Source organism: Crinia signifera, chromosome 5 (genome assembly GCF_055691185.1).
Source record: "Crinia signifera chromosome 5, ASM5569118v1, whole genome shotgun sequence".
Classification (NCBI taxonomy): domain Eukaryota; kingdom Metazoa; phylum Chordata; class Amphibia; order Anura; family Myobatrachidae; genus Crinia; species Crinia signifera.
In genome coordinates, this window is record NC_139221.1 from 62,167,569 (window position 1) to 62,194,447 (window position 26,879).

The following is a 26,879-nucleotide window of genomic DNA, read 5'->3' on the forward strand; positions in this document are numbered from 1 at the left end:
TTACCATCACCTGTGGTGAAACACCTTTACCTAGCTCCACACAGATGATGGCAATCATACATTACCTGGGAAGTCCAGGAACAGAGCATTTTCTCCCTGAAGTAGAGGGTCAGGTAGTCAAGTATGGCTTGAGGAGGCACCTGAGCAGGATATATATATATATATATATATATCTATATATATATATATAGATATATATATATCTATATATATATATAACAACAGGCAAAGAATAGGCGGCACTCCGAGGACTTCTTTCAGAAATTTGTATATTTTGGTAACGACGTGTCTCGTTACCAAATACAAATTTCTGAAAGAAGTCCTCGGAGTGCCGCCTATTCTTTGCCTGTTGTTATCTTCTCTGCCTGGAAGGCACCGGGGCATTTGTCTGTAAGGGAGAGTGCCGGACCGCACACAGCAGCATATATATATATATATATATCTCTCTATATATATATCTCTCTATATATATATATATATATATATATATATATATATAGAGAGAGAGAGAGAGAACGAGAGGTCAGGCACTCCAAACGACTGGGTAAACTGCAGCTGGTGCCGTCACAAACAGGTAGCTATCGAGACGGGAGGTGAGGCACTCTTAGCTTGGTATAATATAAACGACAGTAGCCAGGGCTATAACAACGTTTCAAATTTAGTAATTTTTCATCAGGTTACAACAAGTATAAAAACCAAACATACCTTTATAGACAGAAAAACGGGACCAAACACCCGCCCTTTCCGCCGGCATTGCTGACGTCACCTGTCAGATGCGTCAGTGAAAAGACAGTGTACAATCCATCACCATGGCAACTTTCCTACAGAGATACATGCATAAATTAAGCGATTTAAACAAGAAGCATGTATAGCAGAAAGACATATTCTGAACACTGAATATGAGATCTGCTCATTTAAACCATTGGGTGAAACCACGTTTAAACGGTGGATCCACCGTGATTCACAGCGTAGAAGTTGGAGGGGGCAGTTACCACCTCTGATGGAAGGGGGGATGCAGTCAATGATTCTAAAGCGTAGACTGTTAAGCGGGTGTCGACACTCTAGAAAGTGCCGAGCTACCGGCTGGTCAGCTTTGCCGCTAGCAAGAGCTGCCCGATTGGCACTTCTATGGAGTGCAATACGTTCTTTGCATTTTCTCTCGGTCTTGCCGATATCGCTGAGACTGCAGGGGCAGATTAACTGGTAGACAATGAAAGATGAAGTACAGGTAAAATGATATTTAAGCTTGAACACTTTACCAGAATGGGGGGTGAGAAAATGAGTCACCCGTCAGCATGAACTGGCATGCCGTACATGTACATTTAAAGCAGCCAGGACGGAGTTGGTTTAACCAGCTCGGTTCAATGCCTTGCCATTCCAGAGGCCGCAATTTAAAAGACTTTTTAGTCAAAACGAATATTACATATAACCCGACATCCAATGAACCAACTCCATCCTGGCTGCTTTAAATGTACATGTACGGCATGCCAGTTCATGCTGTTGGGTGACTCATTTTCTCACCCCCATTCTGGGGGTGAGAAACCAGAGGCAGAGGCAGAACCAGAGGCAGAACTCTGGGAGGCAATGGAGTCATCTGCCGCCGCGCTCCAGCTCTCAAGGGGGCACCTCTCCACCACTGCCAGTTTAAATCCATTAATTGAAAGCAATCAAATATGCTTCTTTGGCTGAGTTCTGAAATATATATATATATATGTTCTTTCTCTCTCTCTCTCTGTCTCTCTCCCTATCTATATATATATATATATATATATATTCATAACAGACTATATATATATTTTAAATAACGTGTGTGTTGGGGGGGGGGGGGGGGGGGGGGGAGGGCACCAATATTCATCTTGCCTCCGGGCAACTGGGATGAATTTACGCCACTGTATTACACAATGGAGTATGTGAAATGAATAATGACAAAATATGTGAAGTTACGTGTGGACTGTATAGAGGGATTACGTGAGTAGGATAGCTTAAAAGGTTATGTCGGCGGGTCTGGATATTGATAAAGGTGAGTTTATGGTAAACACTTTGAAGGTTTGGAGACTGAAGGAGAGTCTTATTGTGCATTGAATGGCATTCCACAGAGTGGGTGCAGCTCATAGATTGTCCTGAATGGGAGCAAATATTATGGGCCAGAGGCACTATGCTTCAAAAGTGATAAAATGGAGAGTAATAAACAGCCAGCCAATCAGCTCCTGCCTGTCATGTTACAGGCTGAGTTTGAAAAAATGTCAGGCAGGAGCTGATTGGTTGGTTGTTTATCATTCTCTATGTTATCACTTTTGAAGCTTAGTGCATCTGGCCCTAAAGGTGTGTACACACGGTGAGATTCCTTTGCTATTCGACTTGCTATACAATCTTTGCTAACTTATGTGCTATTTACATACAATTCATGCTATCTGCTTTAGATTTGCACTATATAGTCATTGTTGCCCAGTCTATCTGGGTTTCGATTTTTGCTGTCTCGGGAGCATGCATCGGGATCGCAAGGTAAAAAACCTGTGCGCTCTGCATGTGATCTGCATGTGGGTGGGGCTTAATGGTAAAAACCATACATTCAAGGAAGTGAGAATTTTTTTTCTAAAAGCACTACTGGGGTCATCTGTAACAGCACTACTGAGGACATAATATATAACTGGCACTATATATGTGCAAGAAAATAATAGCTTGCCCTTTAAAAGCAGTATCTGAGATAGTACACAAGCTGTGTTTCATGTAACCTTGTTTTATGCACAAATAAAATAGGTACTTGTGTAGTTTCACGCGCTTCGCTCGCCCACGCTGCGGGCTCAGTGGGTCGCTACGCTCGCCACGCTTTTTAAAATCAACTCCATGCCAACATGGATAGTGGAGGTATGAACTATCCATGTTGGCATGGAGTTAAGTTACTTTGTTTAACATAGTTTGTGGCGAGCGTAGAACCCGGAAGTAGCACGGGGCCATGCTGGCGCCGTGAAACTACACAAGTACCATAAAATATATTTGTGTGTGTTTGATGTGTTTGTACAACATAAATACAAGATACCTCAAGATACATCATTGAAATATAAAAATATTCTGAAATATGGAATAATCCATTATCCAAAATTCTTCTGGTTGGATACTCAACCTGGTAAGGAAGAGGGAGGGTTGTGGGGTGATCGCACAAGATTAAGTATAAAGAGGACCCCTATGTAACAATATAGGATACGTATCAACGGGGTGTGCTACCTAAGGACATAATTAATGGACATGTAGAAAAAGGAGAGAAAAGGATGTCCTTTTTGTTAGGTGCACCTAAAAAGAGTATGACTCTTAAAATATAACTTTTAATTGTTTATTCATAAAAGGCTGCGAAAATTTTTAAAACCATATAACAAAGACAGGGTAGGGATACACACATAAAATTGGGGGTGGCAGGCAGGTGTTTGCTGACAATCTTTATTTAGTCTGGTATAATAGTGCGTGGGAAAGGCAGTGCGGCGGGTAGATTCCACCAGATTACTGTCACAGATGATAATGGAGTGTGATTATACTGACAGAATCCGGGTAAGTACCCTGTACAAGAATGGCTCCCACTACCTAATTCTCAGCACGATGTGCTATATGCTATATTAATGCTGTGTTTATACTAATCACAGGCACTTCTGTAGCTGTAATAACACTGACTCAAGAAAGTGTATCTACTCCATACAAATTTTGGAGAGATCTCGACACCAACTGAGTCAGTGAAAAATCGGCTAGTAATATTAGATGGAGATAGCTCTGGGGTAATTAATCGCCAAGTAGCTGCCGTATAGGCATGTGTACCACCAAGAGATTATCTCTATATCAGATGATAGAGACCCAGTAGGGGTGACTCTATAATTAGCACATCAGTGGGTAGAAGTCCTGATAAGGACTATGGAGTCTACGTACACTGCTAACACATAAATCAAAATGCATAATATGAAAAATAATAAAACAGCAAATCAGAACTGCCTGCGCACCGCTAGCCGGCACGCGCTTCGCAGTTAAGCTTCCTCAGGGCCAACCTGCCTGAAGACTTGTGAGGGTTTAAGTACTAGATGTGTATTGGTGGGGCCAATCACAGCGCTGCTTATTTTAGCGCCAAAAAACATGGTTCCAAGCTAGTATCCAATCCCCATCAAGTGTAACGCCCACTGCTGATGTCTCTATGCATGACTCCTATGTGTCACCACATCAGTGGCCAATAGGAGTCTGATATCTGTAGGTGTGTGTTGATGCGCAAACGTCATGACGCAGGTGCGTCCCTGACGTGTCTGCAGGGTGAAAATCTCTAGTGAGTAGCCATGGTAACCGGCCGCTCCGTGAGTCACTCCTGTGTGTCATCACATCAGTGGCCAATGGGAGTCCGGTATCCATGGGTGTATTACACTTTCACACTTTCACACTTTCAGAGCTGGAGAGATGTTGCCTCCTCGACGTCTGGACTAAGAATGAATTCTAGCCAATCAGGAGCCGCCTAGCGGCCAATCAGGAGCCAGTAAAGTCGGCTCCTGATTGGCTAGAATTCATTCTTAGTCCAGACGTCGAGGAGGCAACATCTTTCCAGCTCTGAAAGTCCCGGCAGCCGGCAGCTTGAAGAAAGAAGAAGACAGAAGAAACAACATAAAGAAATAAGTCCTGGAAAAGAAGAGAGAAGACAGAAGACCATCCATGGAGGACCTGGTGAGTAGGATTTACTTCCACAGGTCCAACATGGATTTTCTTCAGACAGGACCCCGACCCCGGAGCCGCCGACACTGGAGCCGCTGACAACGGAGCCGCCGACACCGGAGCCAGCGACCTACCGACGGGATCAAGATAGGTAAGTATCAGTGTGTTTGTAATGTGTGTATTAAATTTTTATTTAAAATGTGTGTCAGTGTGTTTTGTGTACTATTTTTTTAACTGTGGAACTACAAGTGCCAGCGGGCCCTTTAATGCCCAGCAGGCTGGGACTTGTGGTTCTCCAAGTCCTAGCTTGCTGGGGAGGCTTGCTGGCACTTGTAGTGCCACAGTAAAAAACAATAGTTTTATCTTTTTTTTTACACCATAATCAGCCCGATGCCCACCGCCCAGGGGCATCGGGGACAGTACCAGGCTTCAGCCTGGTCAGGTAAGTCCTGGAGGGGGGGACCCCTATATTGGGGGGGTCCCCACTCCCCCAGGGCCCCTGGCCAGGCTGACTGGTCGGTAGGGTTAATGCTTTGGCCGGGGGGACTTGCATAAAAAGTCTCCCTCCGGCTGTGGCATTACCCTGCTGGCTGGTTTTGCCTGGGGCTGGTTCTTAAAATACGGGGGACCCCCAGTCATTTTGTCCCCCGTATTTTGGGAACCAGCCCCAGAGCAGGTGCCTGGGGCTGGTTGTTAAAAATCAGGGAACCCCTATTTGTCGGGTTCCCTGATTTTCAATTACCGGCTCCAGGCTCCGTCAGCCTGGTGCTGGTTTCGGCTGTTGGGGGGACCCCATGCCGTTTTTCCATTTATTTTGTTTATTTTTATTTATTTGTACACTGCAGCTTGCACGGATCTGACTGATCCGTGCAGGCTAAAACGCAAATACGACAGGAAAATGGTGTTCTATTTTTCTGCCGTATTTTCGTGGGCAAAAGCAGCCGTATTTTCTATACGGCTGCTTAGTAAATCAGGAACCACCATTCTTTTGAATGGTGATTCCTGTCGTATCCTATCGATGGTGTAGACATTCGTATTTGTAAATACAAATACGAATGTTCCATCCCTAGGACTACGAATTGTTGTATTTTCGGGAGAGTAAATCCCGAAAATACAAATTCGTAAAAAAAAGGTGTATTTCTCCCTACGAATACACTTTTTTTCTACGGATCCATTTTGGTAAATGTCCCCCATTGTAGCTGATTGGCTGAACCATTATCACCTTGCTCATAACGTTCTTTATGGGGATAGATAACACTTCTCCAAGCTTCATAAATTCACCCCTGTGTTCCGATTGTATAGAGAATTTCTGAATGATTTAGGTTTTCAATGGATTCAGTACGAAATCCCAGCGGTCGAAATACCAACGGCGGAATCCCGACCTCTGAAATACCGACAAGGGGGGCCGTGCTAGGAAACAAGTACCCACTTTTTAAAGAAGCCAATGAGGGAATGCATTCCAATTATCTTATGGGGCATGAACGTGTGTGTTCTTAGAAGGTATGGCATCTAGAAAAAATGAGTCATTTTTGCAGCAAACGCCCCTGACATTATGGAGGGCACTGAACTATATAGTAAATATTACCTCTGTGCTATGTAAAGGTTAGGATGAGTCTAAATGCAGCCTTTAGTATTTCAGGTTCATCCTGTTCTCTAGTAAGTATAGAGGTCATGGTTACCATAGAGTTCAGTGTCATGGTTACCATAGAGTTCAGTGAGTTCTATAGCGACAGTTTTTTTCAGTTAAAAATGCAGATCACTGCCCCGAATATAAAGGGACTGATGCAGAGCAGAACACAAATCGGGCCGAAGTACTGTAAATTACTTACTGTATATGCAGACTTATATGTATCACTGTATTACTATAATGCACCCACTCTTTATCTGTATGCCTGGATTTTATGCTCTTCCTCCTTATCATTATCATCATTGTCACCACCACCAGACTATACTTAATTCAAATGATTTGCCAGCTCTTTGTGAATCGGGCGCCTGGGAATCGGCATACACTAGTGTAGTGTTAAGCCCTCCCCCTTTCGTGCTCTTATGTGGTCCTGAAATATTATTCCTCCTTCTACCCCACCATCATTTCCTTAATTTACCATTAATCCTCCTTTTCCTTACATAATATTGCTAAGACCTTTGTAGATACAGTCAGCACCACCTACATGCAGTGCACAACAGAACAGCACACAAACATCCTAATAATAAAAGGTTGTAAGCCACTGCTTAGCATGAAGTAGTAAAAGAGGGCTGTATCTGTATCTGTGATTGTATATGCATGCCTACTTGCATATCGGCGTTCCAGATGCTGGCAGAGGGATCCCAACACTGGTCAAAGAATGCTAACACCACTCACAATGCTGACACCTAACATAAATATGCCTAGGAGGGTTAGGGGAAGCTTAGCCAGATTAAGGGGGGGGGGGGGGATGGAACACAGGAGATACTGTACCCCATACCCCCCTCTGTCAGGGGGTCCAGTGGTCTGAGCATGGTGACATCACTAGCTCTCCTGATTACTGTCCCAGTGTGTAGGTAGTACAGAGTCTGCTATTCTTTTTACTTGTGACAATATTTCTCTTTGTGATTTATAAAATAATTGTCTTTGAATTAGGTGAGGCTATAAACAGTACCCAGCCGTTATTAAACTATTAGTTTAAATCTAATATACATAAATTAATCCATATCTTCCAACATGACCCATTCCATGAGGAAACAAATCCTCTCTACCTGGACTTCCCTTTCATTTCATGATTGCAATCACCTGTGTGGAAATTCCCTTATTATAAAGTAAATAGTTCAACACGGGTGACGTCAGTCATATATAAAGAGTGAAGTTCAGGTAGAGAGCATTTTGGGGCAGATGTATGAAGCCTTAACAAGAGATAAATGAAAGGGTGATAAGGAGAGATAAACGTCCAGCCAATCAGCTCATACCTGACTTTTTTCAAACATGAATGAGGCCCCTAGAGCAGATGAGTGGGATCATGGCTTAGTCAGTGGTGTAGTGAGGTGCCATGGTGCCCGGAGCAAGGGCATGTTTCATGCCCGCCCCCTGTGCCTGCTCCTTACCCCCATGCCTGATGCCTACTCTGAGTCCTCTGTGCCTGCTCCTTACCCTGTGTCCCCTGTGCCTGCTCCTTACCCTGTGTCCCCTGTGCCTGCTCCTTCCCCCATACCCCCTGTGCCTGCTCCTTACCCTGTGCCTGATGCCTATGCTGTGTCCCCTGTGCCTGCTCCTTACCATGTGTTCCCTGTGTCTGATGCCTTCCCTGTGCCCACTGTGCCTGCTCCTTACAACCCCCATTGTCCCTCCATGCCTGCTCCTTTCTCCATGCCTGCCCCCTTGTTCCCCCCCCCGTGCCTTCTCAAAACCTTGTGCTCCAAGGATACAGCCAGCGGGCCATGAGGAGGGTAAATGGCAGCAGCAGGAAGCAGAGGAGCCAATCCAGCGGCAGAGGTAGTAAGGGAGCTGGGAGGAGAACCAGCAATGCCACTGCCAATCAACGGAGGGGAGAGAAGGGGACCAGCAGCGCACATCGTCCATAGTAGCGCTGCGCCTCCTCACCCCACCCCACAGTTTTTATTAAACTCTGACCCTCGGTACAGCGGAGAACCAGGAGCGGGCACAGGAGCAGGCAGCCTGAAGAGGGCGGGGGAACATGCAGGGCTGGCGGTGCAGGGCTGTAGGGAGAGCTGGCGGTGCAGGCACGGCTCCGGCGCCCTCTGATCTTCTGGCGCCCGGTGCTCGTGATCCGCTGGCTCCGCCCTCGCTACGCCCCCTGGGCTTAGTGCTATTTTTGGTTGACACAACATTTATACTTTTTATATGTGATATTTCTGCAGGTAGCAGCATATTCCACCCCATGAATAATCCATCACAACTCAGGACGTTCTCTCTGTGGAAACCTCCTCGATCTGCATTCAGAATGCAGATCGAGGAGGTTTCCACAGAGAGAACGTCCTGATATTGTTCCTAGCAAGAACCAATACTAAACTTTCAACTCAGAAATTTCCATTTAATCGAGCCCCATTGAGAAGTACTTGGTGATATTTATTTTATTGCATCAGCTGTGATCAGCAGAAATTTCCAATAGGACCAGCTACACCAAATCCATTCACCCAATGGTTCTTACCCCTGATGAAGTCTTATAGACGAAACGCGTCGGGTTTCTACACCAATAAAAGAACTATTTACCCAGAAATGGACTGAGCCTATTCATTGGGAACATCCTCAAATACAAGAACACTAATTCAGAAATGTGTATTTTGTTTTGAAATTGAAATATTGTATTGGGAGGTACAGATTCTCTGCTAGGTAGCGCACCCCAATCACCCCCCACCTTTTTGATTACTACACTGTTCCTCACTAACAGGAGGAATTTTGGTGGTGCTGCACACACAACCCAGCGCAACTCAGAGTCAAAAACCCTTTCTTCCATATATATATATATATATATATATATATATATATATATATATATACACGCACTGTTGGCGGCACTCACGGAAATAAATACAAACGCAAGGGTTTAGCTTAACGTTTCAATTCTATTACGAATTTTCATCAGAAGCACCATATGACAAATAACAAAAAGTTTAAATACCTTCACCCACACCTCAACGTTACGTGCAGACGCCGAATCCAGGTTCCCGCTTCCGCCCTCGTACAGCCGGGCGCAGTGTCGCATCACCGGTGACGTCACAGGCGTCAGCTGGTTGCCTGGATACCGATGTCATCTAGAAAGGAGAACAAAGTGTACGTGTTACAACATGATACTTAGTATATATTAATAAATTTTGTACAACACGGCTCTGGAGATCTCTAATGATTCATAAGTTATAAATAGCAATTAAGGTTTAACTGTTCATTCAGTCCGTGTGGACTGACTGTGTCCAACCTATAGATCCACCGTGCCTCCCTCTGTAACAGGGCTCTGGCACGATCACCACCTCTGATGCTTGGTGGAACGCTATCTATTATTTTGTATCTGACAGTAGATTCACCATGTTTCATCATTTTAAAATGTCTGGCTACGGGTTGTTCTGTATCTCTCCCACCCAGAGCTAAATGAATGGCACTTCTGTGCTGTCCCATTCTTTCTTTGAATATGCAGGTGGTCTTGCCCACATATGCAAGACCACACGGGCATTTTAAAATGTAAATGACATATGATGAATGTGGAAGAGGCACATTCACAATTGAGTGACATTTCGATTTATCGCAAATTACCTAGCGACCCTACCGCTCAATTTGTATCAGAATTGGATAACATTCTGAAGGAAGCAATGGACAAAGGTCATATTTCAAAGAAAGAGTACTTGTCCTTGGTGAATAGAACTCCGATGATTCCTGTACTATACTTAATTCCAAAACTGCATAAAAATCCATCAAAGCCACCGGGGAGACCGATAGTATCGGGTCGAGGTTCATTCCTTTATGATGTAGCAAAATACTTAGATACATTTCTGCAGCCTGTGATACAGGCACAAAGTACTTATTTACAGGACACAACAATGTTTCTGAATGAGTTGAACAAGCTAAATCTGACAGATGGCGATTACCAACTTTGCACCATCGATGTGGTGAGCTTGTATACAAGCATACCACATGACCGTGGTATACAAGCAATGAAATGCCTTCTACAGGATAATGAAAGCTACAAAGGACCCAGGGTGGAACTTTTATTGCAGTTATTACAGTTGATCCTCACCAGGAACTATTTCATTTTTCAAAATGATTTTTTCATTCAAGTGCGTGGGTGTGCAATGGGTGCGTGTGTCGCACCCACGTACGCGAATGGCTTTATGTTCCAGTTGGAACAAGACATATTTTTTGGAAACCCTGACTTTGCCACTAAATGCATTTTTTATAAACGCTTTATCGACGATATTTTTGTCGTGTGGAGAGGCACAGCGACCGAGTTCACGAACATTATGGACAATATCAATACCCAGGACGAAAACATCAAATTCACTTACGATGTTAATGACACCAGCATCGCATTTTTGGATGTTAAAGTGACATTGGATGGTGGACAAATAGCTACCACATTATTTAGTAAACCAACTGACTGCAATTCTTTATTATTGGCTTCAAGTTTTCATCCTGATTCTTTAAAGGAAGCATTACCATTCTCCCAAATGTGTAGAGTTCGCAGGATATGTAATACTGAAGAGGAGGAATCTGCACAACTTGACAAAATGTCGAAAAGATTCTTAGATCGGGGATATTCCTCTAACACAGTTTCTAATGCAGTAGCGAGAGTTAAAAACATCCCTAAAGGGCATTTATTAGCCACCAAACCCAAAAAAAACCTGAGTAATAGTACAATTTTTGTTACACAGTATTCTACTGCCAGTAAAAAAATCACAGGTACAGCAAAGAGAATGTGGCCCATCATCAATACAGACCTTGACTTGCCCTTATTAAAGGAAAATGTATTGATACCATGTTATAAACGCGGCAAAAATATCCGAGACTGGGTGGTTAATACTAACCCAGTAAAATTAAAAACGGAACAAAAGCCACATTTCCTTACAAAAAAACCGGGCAACTACCGTTGCTTAGGTTGCACAACCTGCAATTTCCTGGAAACAGGAGATACATTTACTCATCCAAGATCTGGCAAAGTGTACAAAATTAATGAAATCTATACCTGCAATTCATCATATGTCATTTACATTTTAAAATGCCCGTGTGGTCTTGCATATGTGGGCAAGACCACCTGCAAATTCAAAGAAAGAATGGGACAGCACAGAAGTGCCATTCATTTAGCTCTGGGTGGGAGAGATACAGAACAACCCGTAGCCAGACATTTTAAAATGATGAAACATGGTGAATCTACTGTCAGATACAAAATAATAGATAGCGTTCCACCAAGCATCAGAGGTGGTGATCGTGCCAGAGCCCTGTTACAGAGGGAGGCACGGTGGATCTATAGGTTGGACACAGTCAGTCCACACGGACTGAATGAACAGTTAAACCTTAATTGCTATTTATAACTTATGAATCATTAGAGATCTCCAGAGCCGTGTTGTACAAAATTTATTAATATATACTAAGTATCATGTTGTAACACGTACACTTTGTTCTCCTTTCTAGATGACATCGGTATCCAGGCAACCAGCTGACGCCTGTGACTCACCGGTGATGCGACACTGCGCCCGGCTGTACGAGGGCGGAAGCGGGAACCTGGATTCGGCGTCTGCACGTAACGTTGAGGTGTGGGTGAAGGTATTTAAACTTTTTGTTATTTGTCATATGGTGCTTCTGATGAAAATTCGTAATAGAATTGAAACGTTAAGCTAAACCCTTGCGTTTGTATTTATTTCCGTGAGTGCCGCCAACAGTGCGTGTATCCTTGATTGGTCTATCCAGGAGGGCACCCGGAGCATTATACACTTACTGGAGTACGAGTGCCGATCTCTTGGAAAGATTATATATATATATATACGGATTCAGTATTGAATCCCGGCGGTCGGGATCCCGGCATTCAGAATCCCGACATGCCGAAATGCCGACAAGGGGGGGACGTGGATCGGCACACTAATTTATTCTCCCTCCTGGGGTGTCGTGGACACCCACGGAGGGAGAATGTGTCGGCATTTCGGCGGTCGGGATTCCGGCGTCGGGATTCTGAACGCCGGGATCCCGACCGCCGGGATTGTAACTGCATCCCATATATACAATGTAGCGTGGGTAAGCAGAGGCACTCCGAGGCTTGGACAAGTTGCAAATACGGTGAATATTTAATGAACACTTGTCTACATGTTTCGGGGAATTTCACCCCTTCTTCAGGACAAGTGTTCATTAAATATTCACCGTATTTGCACCTTGTCCAAGCCTCAGAGTGCCTTTGCTTACCCACGCTACATTGTATATTAGGCTCACTACCTATGCAGATTGGCAACTGAGCAAGTTACCCCACGGAGGGGTCGGAGTGCCGGGTCTCTGGATTCACTATATATATATATATATAGTTCCACGTGTAGACCGCACTCGCACTTGAATTGAGGTATCGCGGGGTGCCAGACAAAGGAGATGCGCGATGAGCGTATTTCCAATTATAGGGGGTTATTCTAGTTCATTCTTTCTGACAAAATCCTTCTTAGATGGACAAAACCATGTGCACTGCGGGTGGGGCAGATGTAACATGTGCAGAGAGAATTAGATTTGGGTGGGGTTTTTCTTCAAAGTGAGATCTATATTGCAGTGTAAAATCATGCAGTCAGTATTTTCCCTGCACAGAAACAAAATAACTCCCCCAAATCTAATTCTATCTGCACATGTTACATCTGCCCCCCTGCAGTGCACATGGGCCCTTATTCTGGTTGGTGCGGTCAGAGCCGCACACGGGGCTCCGACCGCACAAACCAAGGGCCGCCCACCCGACGGATCGCCACGGCCGTCCATACACGGACGGCTGGCGATCCGCACAAAAATGGTGGAGGCTACGCCTCCACCATGGTGGGAGCTGCCCCCTGCCTTCGATGGTCGACGACCATCGAAGGCAGGCCCGCACGCCGCGGCAGCTCCCGCAAGCTCAGACCACACGGACAATCGTCCGTGTGGGAGCTTGAAAGGGGGCTGAAAGCTGACATCCGGCGACGTCAGCTTTCCGCCCCCATGTCATGGTAATGAGGGCGTCATGCCCTCATTACCATGCATACGCCCCGCGTTTGCATGGGAACGCCCATGAAACGCGGGGCGTACACATAGGGAAATGAGGGGCTGAAGCCCCTCACGCCCCTATACGCCCCCTTTGCGGCGGACGAAATCCGTCTGCGGCGAAGGGGGCTGCACATGCGCAGAATGACCTCTGCGCATGTGCAGAACAAAAACATCGGCGGTACGGCCGCACGCGGGCCGTACCGAGCCGATTAGAATAAGGGCCCTGGTTTTGTCCATCTAAGAAGGATTTTGTCAGAAAGAATGAACTAGAATAAACCCCATAGTCCGGGGTGTATCTACACCTACAGTATACTGGTGTAGAATGTCCAGCACTCTAATAAATATAAGTCCCAAACAAATTTGGTAAAATCCAAAGAACTGGTTTTTATTCAATTTTCACAGGATGTCAAACGGATAAATTCACAGGTATTCATAGAACGTGCCCCGACGTTTCGATCCCGCACAAGGGGACCTTTCTCAAGGAGCTATTAGTTCTGTAGTACATCGATCTAAACGGAGATGCAGAGGGAAAACCCTGGGTGACCGGAGCAGCTGCTATATACTGTGTTCTCAGAGTGTAAGAACTATTGTATTGCATGAGCAGATAAAGGAACCTTTCATTTACCTTATCACCTCTGTGTGGGTATTTCTTATCTGTATGTGCACAGCTCATTTTATAGCAAGTAAAAGGAAACTGTTCAAATTGCTCTATAAAGATCTATAAAGATTGGATATTTATAGCAAGTCTCTAATGGGCCCTACACATGGGGCGACATTCAGGCATTTTCTGAGTGATTTAGTTAAATGTGCACTCTCGCCCTTCTGAATCTGCCCACGAGTGGAGTGCATTTGCGCATGTGTGGTGTGGGCAGATGAGTAGGGCCTTCTGAGTGACTGAAGATTCCAGGGAACCCGCCCTGAGGATGCCAGAGAACCCAACCCCCCCCCCCACCTGCTATTAACCCTGCACCCACCGCCCAGGGGTGCAGGGGATAGTCCAGGGCTTCAGCCCAGGCCTGGGTTACCCTGGAGAGGGGGGACCCCTTTATTTGGGGGGGGGGCATCTCCCCCCAAAACTCCTGGCCTGGGCTGACTAGTAAGGGTGTAAGGGTGGGTAATGCTTTGGCCAAGCGTGTTCTCTGGCTATGGCATTACACCCCCTGCTGGTGGAGCCTGGTGCTGGTCCACAAAATATGGGGGACCCCCACTCACTTTGTCCCCCGTATTTTGGAAACTAGGACCGGCCAAGAGCTTAGTGCTGGTTTCTTGAATATAGGGCAGTGATGGCTAACCTTGACACTCCAGCTGTTGTTGAACTCCACATCCCAGCATGCCCTGCATCAGTTTTGGCATGGCCAAATAGTAAAACGTTAGCAGGGCATGCTGGGATGTGTAGTTCAACAACAGCTGGAGTGTCAAAGTTAGCCATCACTGATATAGGGGGACCTTTATTTTTCACCTGGTATTCGAGAAACCAGGACTGGCTCAGAGAGCCCGGGGCTGTTCATGCCCATGGGGGGACCCCCACAACATTTTTTTTTTTACATTATTTATTTATTTTTCTATTATAAGAAGGTTTGGAGGATCGGGGGAACTAATGGCATTAGCCAGAAGATCTCCTCGATCTGGTTCCTGGCGCTTAATTAAAAAAGACTATGTATATCTATTGTTAGTACTCAAGGTAATTACAAATGTGATTGTGAGCAGCCGTTACTCACAGAAAAAAGAAACCAAAGAATTTTAAGATATAGGACTATGCATGTGTCAGGTATATGCAGTACAGGGCCAGTAAGTGTCCCATGGGTGTGTGATTGGTTATTTATTAGTATACAGGTTAGCCCCCACCGCCCCACAGCCTGTCCCTAACCCCCTTGTAGGTGCCTAACCCTAACCTTTCCCTCCTCACAGCCTTACCCTAACCTCTCCCACCCCCGCAGCCTAACATTAAGACCCCTACTAGTGCCAACTTCCGGTGGAGCCTTTTTACTTGTGGGAAATAATATTAAATAAACTTTTCAGATACTTTGAACATAAAGGGTTACTGCATAGCCCCATCTATGAAGCATTATTTACCCATCAAGCACCGCGAATTCTGCTGTATCCCTGCTTTGCCTGTGAGTGTTGGGCATTACGATGTGTAGCACAATGTATACTGGGCATTACAGTGTGTTGCCTTATTTGTAATTGGCATTACAGCGTGTGGCTTTATGTGTAATTTATTTATTTCAAGTTTTTTATACAACGCAGCAGATTCCGCATTACGGTGTGTGACATAATATGTATAGGCATTACAGGTTGCAGAGTACTGTGTAACAGGCATTATGGCTTGTGAATAATATGCAACAAACTAGTTTTGTGTACCTCTTATTGTTCTTATTTGAGTATTTCATGCATGAATTATCAAACTACCTTTTGGTATATCCTTTGGTATACTTAAAATGGGGTCATTAGCAGGGCCGTTTCTAGACAGTTTAGCTCCCAGGGCAAAGAAATAGAAATGCGCCCCCCCCCCCCCCCCAATACATAACACGAAATAGCGCGCCGAAATAGGGGGCGTGGTTTATTTTAAAAGGATGATTGGCTTAAAATAAGAGCGTGGTCTAGCAGGAAAAACAATTACCTTACATCTCACTTTTGCAACCTGCATGTCCCAACATTGGTTACCGCAGGAATTGTCATTGTCCTCCCGCACTTAAGTTGGCTGGCTGAAGGCCACACAGTGACATAAAAAAATAAAGGCCCACACAGTGACCTAGTACGCCTCACAGATCAAGGCTAAACAATGACAGGCTACTTAAATCATTTTACACTATTTATCCGTGATGCCAATTACACATAACACCGCACACCGTGATGACAATTACACATTATGTCGCACACCGTGATGACAATTACACATTATGTCGCACACCGTGATGACAATTAGACATTACGCCGCACACCATGATGCCCATTAGACCCCACACTGTGATGACAATTACACATTACGCAGCACACTGTGATGACATTTACATATTACGCTGCACACTGTGATGACAATGACATATTACGCCGCACACCATGATGGCAATTACACAATACTCCCCACAATGTAATGCCTATTACACATTATGCCCAATGCGCCGCTGTCGCACTACTGATGCCGTTTACTAATATGCCCCCACAGTGGGAGATATGCCCCCACAGTGCCATACATATATGCCCCCACAGTGGCAGATATGCCCCCACAGTGCCACACATATGCCCCCACAGTGCCACACATATATACCCCCACAGTGACAGCTATGCCCCCACAGTGCCACACATATATGCCCCCACAGTGCCAAATATGCCCCCACAATGCCACAGATATGCCCCCACAGTGCCACAGATATGCCCCTACAGTGCCACACATATGCCCCCACAGTGCCACACATATGCCCCCACAGTGCCACATATATGCCCCCACAGTACCACACATATATGCCCCAACAGTGACAGCTATGCCCCCACAGTGTCACACATATATGCCCCCACAGTGCCAAATATGCCCCCACAGTGCCACAGATATGCCCCACAGTGCCACAGATATGCCCCCACAGTGCCACAGATATGCCCTGACAGTGCCACACATATGCCCCTACAGTGCCACACATATGCCCCCACAGTGCCACACATATGCCCCTACAGTGCCACACATATGCCCCCACAGTGCCAAATATGCCCCCACACTGCCACACATATGCCCCCACAGTGCCAAATATGCCCCCACAGTGCCAAATATGCCCCCACAGTGCCCCACATTTGCCCCCACAGTGCCAAATATGCCCCCACAGTGCCACACATATGCCCCCACAGTGCCAGAATATAATATCCCAGCAGCAGCACAACTCACCGTTGTTGCTGCTGGGGAGAGCAGAGTCCGGGTCTCCGAGTCCCCCTCCAGTTCCCCGGCGGCCGCTGTTGCTGCTTCAGATCCCAGGGGAGGGGAGGGGAGCGCATAGCGCATCGCTCCTTCCCCTTCACTATGTCCCAGACTGGGCTGTCAGCCAATCATACCTCGCGGGCTGGCTCCTGATTGGCTGCCGGCCCGCGAGCTGTGATTGGCTAACAGCCCAGTGACACAGCGAGGGGAAGGAGAGACGCGCTATGCCCCTCCAAACGTAATCATCTGTTCTGGCTGGGGCGGCGGATGGGGAGAGGCGGCGGAAGGGGGGGCAGCGACGTGGGGGGAGCTGGCAGGCGCCCCGGCTGTTCAACAGAGGCGAACAAGCCGTGCGGCGCCCCGGGCAACTGCACGGCTTTTCCGCCTCTAGAAACGTACCTGGTCATTAGGACACAGAACCTGTTGTTAATTTTTTTGAATCCCACCACTGGCCATACCTGTTGCTTTTTTCAGGGAGCTCCAGGCCACAGTGGGTTGATTTGTTTGGGGCACGACAGGCCATAGGCTGGCTAAATCAATTCTAATTAGAAGACATGAAGAGGGGGTTCTACAACTCCCACACTTTAGGCCTTATTCTAGTTCACTCTTAGAGGCAAATTCCTTCTCAGATGGACAAACCATGTGCACTGCAGGGGGACAGATGTATCAGGTGCAGAGAGAATTAGATTTGGGTGAGTTATTTTGTTTCTATGCAGGGAAAATACTGACTGCTTTATTTTTATACTGCAATATAGATCTCATTTTGAAGAAAACCCACACCCAAATCTAACTCTCTCTGCATATGTTATATCTGCCCCACCTGCAGTGCACATGGTTTTTTCCATTTGAGAAGGAATTTGCCTCTAAGAGTAAACTAGAATAAGGCCCTTTACTAGTTATTATCATGCAACACATCTCTCAATGATTATTGAAATGTCACGTTACCCTGCCGGTAAACAATGGCCACCGATCGCTGTCACCACTACCAACATCTGCTCTCACATACATCCATGGCTCCTAAAATTCCCACACCTCAAACACCTAGCATTAGACCCAACTCTGTGCTGTTGGAAAATACATAAACATCTACCAACCTTTAGCTCAAAACTCTCTTTACCCATGCCTTTATTATTCCACCCGGACTTACCTCCTAATTCACTCTCTCAATCTTCTCTCTCTGTATGGGCCAAGGCTGGTAACACCTTATAAGTCCCACTGGTCTTCGTTCCTTTACCGAACTGACTTATGACCTTCCCCCTAGTTGCTTTTGGGAGTACCTACAACTAAGACATTTCATTACTTCTTCACCACCGCATACTATAGGATGGACACTAACCCCCTTTGAAAACATGCCTAGCTAATCCCACACCCAGACACCTGATCTCACAGCTATACCAACTTTGTTTGACCAGCCTTCCCCTCCCAGCCCCCACTTTCATTATAGACTGGCATAGAGACCCTCAGAATGGGATGCAGTTAAAATCCCGGCGGTCGGGATCCCGGCGTTCAGAATCCCGACCCTGGAATCCCGATCGCCTATATCCTCACATTTTCTTCCTCCTGGGGTGTCCACGACACCCCTGGAGGGAGAATAAATTAGTTTGCCAAGCGTAGCGAGGCACCGGGCCCGCTGCGTGGCGAGCACAGCGAGCCCGCAAGGGAGGGCGATCCACGTCCCCCCCTTGTCGGGATTTCGGCGGTCGGGATTCCGGCGTCGAGATTTTGAACACCGGGATCCCGACTGCCGGGATTTCATACTGCTTCCATTAGAATGAACTCTCAAAATACCAATGGTCCCGTATATTTCAGTACACATCTGTCAGTTCTCCCATCCAAGTATTAGAAACCCAATAATGTCCAGATGGTATTGTTGCCCTGAGCAAGTACACCGAATGTTTCCATCTGTTTCGGCTCTATGCTGCCGACACAAACAATCAAGGGGCACTCCTCTCCATATATGGTGGCAATGTAATTTACTGACTGGTTTTTGGCAACAGGTCCACAAAATTTCTTATGAGCTCACTGGATACCCAGTTGCGGAGACTCCTGAATTTTGGCTCCTCAGCCTGATGGATATGCCACTTTTCACAGTACAAAAACTCACTATTACGACATTTAGTAAATGCTGCTAGGGCTACCATCCCTTGCTTTTGAAGGACCTCCACACAACCACCTATATCCCGTTGGATACAGAGAGTTGACTTCTATATGACTATGGACGACCCCACTTCTACCTCGCAAGTGTCACCCTCTAGGTTCACCCCCACCTGGGTGACATGGCTCACCTTCGAAGAATCTTCCCTCTATAACACATATATGGCATGAACGTCTGCCTAAACACCCTAATACCACGAAGACGAACCCCCCTACCTTCTCCTTCCTCTATTTTCATGCCCTGTTAGCTTTTTGTTCCCTACTGTGTCCCCCCCTGCATTTATTAATGTTATTTTTCCTTCTCCTTTTTGCTAAACGAGTGATTCATTGATTGGCTCATAAAATAGATTTGTATGACACACTGTAACCATTGTTATGTACTTGTATGCTCATTTTTTTTTACTTTGCAACCAATTAAAATTAGTTTGTGGAAAAAAAAATTAGACAGAGCAGTTGGCTGACCTCTCCTCCCTTATCACTGCTTAATACATCTACCCCATTTACTGTATGATTAGTTCTGGCAGTTGGAGATACAGGTGTTGTTTTGTTGTGTGTTTATCTGCACCAGTATAAAGCAGATTCATTAGTAAACTCTCATCACCGTCACAAGCAGTATGCTATTTATCAGCATCGATGAATCATCTAAAACCTCTCTACTGCAGTGGAAACAAATGTCTGTCATATGTCCACAAATATTTTTTTTTAATTAACTGGTAAAATGCAACCATAGTAATTAAGAAAAATATTTATGAGTGTTGAAATGTCATCATCATAACTAAGTCATTTATACCTGCCCCTCTGGAATATTATGGCTCTCTTGCATGCAGATGTGTTCTCTACACTTGTGCGAGGTATCGCATGCAGCCGCGCATGCAGTACTTTAGCAACTGGTATGGTTGGTGTTCCTTTTGCATATGATGTATTGTATGTAATACAAGTCATGGCTGCAGGACACAACGGATCCTTGTGGAAGTTGTGAAAATCTCCGGGTCTGATCTGTTGCGCATGGAACCACGCATCGGATTGGAATCAGAGCTAAATCACATTCGAAACGTCACTTTTCACATGATTTATTGGCCTGCTGAGTCATGGGTCATATTGCACTACTGTAGGTGCACCTAACCATTGTTGCTGTGGGAGGCTGCGTGTCTTGGGGTTGCCATTCTCCCGCAGCTTCACGGCTCCTATTGTCTGCTATTGCTAGCTGGAGCATCCCTGGTGTACATCAGTGCTTCCAAAGATGCAAGGACTGAGACGTCCACTGTTGTGTCTACAAATGCTGCAATAATGGATTGTGTGTGTTTAGACACCACCATAGCTTGCACCAATGACACTTTCACCAGCCCTATGCTAGGTGCTCCGCTCCATTTGATCATGGCCTCCAATGTGAGCTATTTGGTGTCTCTGCATGCAACCACTTCCAGCAACCTGCCCATACTGTGTTACACCTGCTCACGGTGCTCACAGTGAATCACAGTCAACGACACTCATCAAGGTATCTTTTCCACGTTCTTCTAATGTGGGAGGGAGAAGAATCCAACTCATGAGAATCCACAGAAACCTGAAACTTCCCACAGGGCCCACTTCAGGAAATATATCTTTAAGCTTTTCCTCTGTAGGGGACGTTCCCACCTGCATCCTGGTCAGACAGATCTGGCAAGAACTCCTTCCTCTCTGCTGCTGTGACCCAATGCCAGGGCTCAACCAGGGGTGTGCACTATACTCACCGCTACCCTCCGGAGTCGGTCCGGTCAACACTCGAGTCCTGTCCCTCCACAGTTCATGAGTCAGCTGTCAAACCTGCTGTACTTGGGAGGGGTGTCAGACCTCCCCAAGAAATGTACAAATGCTGGTAGACCAGCTTAAGGTGGACTAACCACTTAGGAGTAACTTTACTAAAGCTTCTAAAAATGAAAAGAGATGATGTTGCCAATAGCAACCAATCAGATTTTGTCTATAATTTTCTAGGATGCAATAGAGAAATAATAGACAGAATCTGATTGGTTGCTATGGACAACATCACTTTTAATTTACCCCTAAGACTCCTAGTCACTTTTTACATCTTTCTGTCATCCATTCGCATCCCCCTATCACGCGGCGCCAAAGGAAGGCATCCTAGTACATAACTTTTCTAGGCCCCACAGAAAAATTGTGTAAGGGTCCCCATGTACATGCAGCAATTTGTCGCCTCTTCTAATTTACTGAAGCTCTCTTTAATGCTTAGTCCTTGGCCTTATTAACCACTTCGGTGGTATGCCAAGAAATTTTCCAGGCTGAGCTGTGCTGCAGAAGGGTCCCCTGCCACCTTTCCTTGGTAAAGTTTAGGGCTGCTCAGGAGCGCTCTGAAGTTCGGGCGCCCGAACACAGAAATGCCAGAGCGCGCCAGAGTACTCTCGAGCAGCCGAAGCCGGCAGCAGCCCCAGGGGAGCATGGGCTGCTGCAGAAGGCAGCGGCTGCCCTTAAGTTCTGTGGTGAGCATTTCTGTTGCAGGACAAACCTGCCCTGGTAGGTTTGTCCTGCCCCAGAAAAACCCACCACTCAAAGGGTTAAGAGCAAGAATCTTACATTTTTACTCAACAAGTTTTAGTTAATATCATGGCATCAATTGGCTGATTAGTAGAGGCCCCTGCTTCCTCTCCCTCAGGTCCTGTTGCAGATATACCTTCTGCCACAGGGGCCCAAGGGAAATGCAGATGGGCCACACTGCTTGATGGTCTACTCCACAGGTCTTCAACCTGTGCCCGCCCCCCCAGATGTTGTGGAACTACATGTCCCAGCATGCCCTGACAGTTTTGGCATGCTCTTATAGGAAAAAAATGTGGCAATGCATGTTGGAATATGTAGTTTCACAACATCTGGAGGGCCACAGGTTGAAGACCCATGGTCTACTCTCTCTTCTAGGTCAGGTTTCAGACTGTGCACTTAAGTTATACATGATTACTCTATTAAAGATTAATTTTTTACTCTTTTACTCTTTTTGCAGGAGTGGGTTTTGTCGCCCGGAAAGCCGCTCTGGGGATAAAGCCTGATGTGACTATCTCTGTAAATGGAGACACCTGGTGTATTAAAACAGTGAGCACATTTAAGACACAAGAGCTTTCATTTAAATTAAACACCAATTTTGAAGAAACTACTGCAGACGGCAGAAATGTTAAGGTGAGGACGCCAAGGCCGAGAATTGCGGGAACAGAAATTGTCATGGGGGCGTGACTGATGTTGGTCCCATTGCGTACTGTTTAGCAAATGTTATTTTAGTTTACTTTTCAAATAATCGAAATATTAAATATGCTCATCAAGGGAACTTTATATATATAAATAGATAAAATAGGGAACGCAGCTGTCCAGCTCCCTGCCAGATGTAGATTGGGACTAGCGAGAATGTTCATCTTCAGCAGTCAGACCTATTACATATATCAGGCCAAGTGTCAGATGCTGTCTCCTGTGATTTATTTTATTGTTTCTTTCTCCTATCACTTATTTTGTTTACATTTTGGTCTCTCTCTTAGGGGTTATTATATACTTTATATTTTATAATTTTTTGTATGTATTTAAACTATGATTAAACTATTCTGAAATTGCGGGTGGGACACGTGACAGACAAAAAATCATCCCCTGAAAATCGGGATAGTTGAGAGAGATGTGAGTCTTGTCTACTTCCAGTGACCAACTGGCTACCCAAGGGCTGGCAACAGAAAGGAAAACAATAAGTAGGTATTGAAGATGTAAAGATCTCTGATCGTGTAGTCCTTGACTGAATGTAGAATCAAAATGCTTTGCTATGGAATTTTATGTTCCAGTAATGGGAAAGCTGCAGCTGCCCCGGCAGGGATGTAACTAGAGATTTGTAGCCACCATACAGTACTTGATCAGTCCATCATGGCTGAATCCATTTTTGCTGACTTTAAGACAGCCAGCTTGAGGATGTAGGGGGCGGGGCTCACCAAAGGAGCCTGAGTGGAGGCGTGTCAATTGCAATCACATTATCTTCCCCCCCCCCCCCAATCACCGCAGCGCAATTTCGGTATTACAGCCATTGCACAGCGGGGTGTGGGCCACAAATAAGTGATTCACTCACCTTTCCGGGCGTCCGGAAGTAATTTTCAGGAGCCTCCCCACCATTCTGGGCAGGGACGTGCAGTCAGGGGAGGCAGGGGAGGCAGTGCCTCCCCTATCATTAGTGATTAAAATAATACAAAGAAGATACTTATGACACATTCTGGGGGAAATTTACTAAAGGAAATTTGTAAAAAAAATAGGTGTATTTGTATCCAGAAATACACTTATTTTTGACTTTTACTATCCCGAAAATACGGCAATTCGTATTCATATTGATAGCACAAAGTCAAAAATAAGTGTATTTCTGGATACAAATACACCTTTTTTTTTACAAATTTCCTTTAGTAAATTTCCCTCTCTGTGTCATATGTATCTTCTTTATATGAATCTAATCATTTGAAATTTTGCATCATGTTTTAAATTGCTTTTGGAGGCACCAAAAGCGGTGCCTCCCGATACACATTTCAAATAGCTGAAAGCAGGGGGGCAGGGGGCGGGGACAAGCAGAGGGCTGTAAAAGCCCATTAAAAAATCTAGCTAAAGCGGCACCTTTACACGTGCCTCAGTGACAGGGGCATGCTTTCAGCCAATATGAAAGCACGCCCCTGTCACTGAAGCCGATGTGATTGGGCCCTGGGCAGCAGATTCAGCACTGACATTGACTGCATCCGGCTGTCACTGTCAGGCTTAGCTGCCGGGCCGCTCGTCCATGCACTCAGCCGCCCAGGCAATTAACTTTTACGTGATGGCTGGGCCTGCTAAACCATCACGCTGGGTCCTGGGCGCGTTGTTGTGTGTCTGTGCCACTGCTGCTAAGTCATACTGTATGCGCGCACACAGCTGACAGCCTGAAGGTTTAGTGCTGTGACTGGGGATATATTAGTGTACCCATCCGAGACTTAAAAGTTTGCCCACTATGATTCCCCCAGACCACCCACAAGCCCTCCTGCCCAGTTTTAATAAATATAATGCCTTCTAACCACAGAGACGCGTAAATAATAAGGGGGGGGGGCTGACCTCGCCGGTGCGGGAGCTCGACCCGCTTATTCGCTGCGGGTGCAGAGGGGGGGTGTGGGTGCCTGGTCAGATGCCTCACCAGCCGCTGACCTCACTGCACGCCACTGATTCTGGGAGGGTAGGCAAGTATGGCTGATACAGAATAACTACAGCCTGATCACTTGGGGGGGCTTCAGTAAGCCGGTGGGGGTTAGAGATTGCCTGCAGAGCCTTTTGTATTGCAGTGCCCCAGTAGCAGGCCACATGACATCTGAATTCCTGCAACAACGCTACAGTGCCCAAGCTTTTCTGTAGAAACTGTCTTTATGTACAAATAACCTTACATGCACTATGTTTTTTTTCTTGCATGTTACAGAGCATTGTGTCTTTTGAAAATGGAGTTTTAAAGCAATTGCAGATCGTGGATGGTAAAGAGAATGTGATAACACGCGAAGTAAAAGATGGCCGCATGATAACTGTAAGTAGCTTGTACTGAGGAAATCAGCTTACACCAGCCTAATGTGGAATGCCTGCGGTACATTTTAGTGTTAGGGTTACTCTGTGGTTGGGCTAGGCATAACCTTAGGTATAGGCTGCAGTTAGGGTAAGTATAGGGTTAGAGATAAAATCAGCTGTACACTATTGACATGTACAAGTAGACATTCTGCCAGTGTCAACATAATGACTGAGTTGACATTGTGAATGACGACTGACAAGGTCATACAGATGTTCCACCTCAACCTTTCCAACATAATGATGCTGTATGACATGGTTAAGGCTCAGCTTAACACTGCACGGTCCTACACTGAATCAAGTCTGCACAAGCTGCTGTGTGCCATGCAGGGCCGCCAATAGGGGGTGCTGTGGGTACAGCTGTTCCGGGCCCCAGCCTCTGGAAGGGCCCAGGCAGCTTATCTCATCCCTCTTAGGAAGACCTGCATCCACTTTCCCAGCCAGGAGTGACCTCTATAGTCTCACAGGTACACCTAATGGTCTTGGAGCTACAGACTGAACACACATAGGGCTAAGACTACCTAGGGATAGTGATGCTCAGCTCTATATCATTAGGCTCCGTACCTATTCCATGCTATTCCATGAATGTGCAGCCAGCGTGTGATGCAAAACCAAAAATGATGAGTGTGCTAACTGGCTAGCCTGGTTCTTCCCACAATTGCCCTAATTGTGTGGAGTTTGCATGTTCTTCTAAGGGTTTCCTCCCTGTACTCTGGTTTCTTAACCCTTTGAGTGCCAAGTGAATTTGTCAAAATAAGTGTGAAAATTGGCAAGCAAACATTTTTATTCATCATAATGACCTGTAATGTTTAGCTTGTATAGGAAATATACAGCACTTTTTAATTTATATAACAAATGTGAGCGACGCTGGCATTTTTAGCAAATCTTTTTTGAAGCAGTTCTACCTGGTAATTTGCTGAAAAACCCGGGTTTCTCTAATGTCTGAAAGGGTCAATCCGGGTCGAAAATCCCGGGTCCACAACCCAGGTAAAAAGAAGTGTCGTAGACCCGGGTTTTAACACCCGGGTTGACCCTTTCAGACATACCAAAATCCACGGAATAATACGCGTTCATGTGCAGAAACCTGGGATTTTGGAGTACAGTATGTCTGGAAGGGGTATTTTAAGATAAATACCGCAGTTGTTACAGGTTAAAAAGTTATTAATGTTTTCCATTTTTCATTTGTTCCTAGTTTCTGTATTTAACCTTCATAATGATTTACTTTTAGACCTTATCGTACGGAGATATAAAATGTGTTCGGATCTTCAATAGAAAATGAAACCTTCAGTGTGGCGCTTGGACATGATGTAAGGGCATTCCAATGAGCAAAACACAGTCTCTCCACCCGAAAGTTTGTATAAAGAGTTTATTTGTGACATGTTATGGGTGACATCTGTGCTCTGCTCTGTTTACAAATTAAAGCTTATGTTCTCTAATCATTGTGTATTGGCTTATTTTTTTATTATCATATAATGTCTGTTTAAACTGGGCACAGGGCCGGATTATAGGCAGGGAGACAGGGGCCCACAGGCCCTAATCTGGCCAAGGCCATGCACTAGTGTGGGCTATGTCTAATAAGGATTAGCTTGGGGATGAGCGACTGGCTTGGCAGAAGGACTGATGTCGAGCCCAGCCAATCTGGGATACTTCTCTGATTACATGTCTGTCAAGATAATGCAGATCTTTGTAAGCGGACAGAATTCTCTTAACTACTCAGAGCTAGTTATTGAGGACTAGATAAGCTCATATAAATGAGTGAGACCATGGATCTTATTCAGGTCTGTTCGCAGCTAGCCTGCGCTTGCATGGAGACCGATGATTTCTTAGTGCGCATGCGCATTTCTGTGCATGTGCATTCTGTTCGTCAGGGTGCACGCAACCCACACAGTGGGTGGGGTGGGGCGGTAG

The 26,879-nt window shown here is 45.6% G+C and overlaps 1 protein-coding gene across 2 annotated transcripts in view; it reads left to right on the forward strand.

The window, feature by feature from the left end:
- LOC146080263 (fatty acid-binding protein, heart-like) overlaps nt 1-26,407 on the forward strand; it is a 66,441-nt gene extending 40,034 nt beyond the window's left edge. Inside the window, exons 2-4 of one of the 2 annotated variants that reach the window (XM_083187329.1) lie at nt 22,390-22,562; nt 24,835-24,936; nt 26,200-26,407. In XM_083187329.1, the coding sequence (XP_083043455.1) occupies nt 22,390-22,562; nt 24,835-24,936; nt 26,200-26,250 (326 nt within the window). In that variant the 3' untranslated portion in view covers nt 26,251-26,407. The remainder of the gene's footprint in view (nt 1-22,389; nt 22,563-24,834; nt 24,937-26,199) is intronic. The other variant, XM_083187331.1, reaches the window with a different exon arrangement.
- The last annotated feature ends 472 nt before the right edge of the window (nt 26,408-26,879 follow it).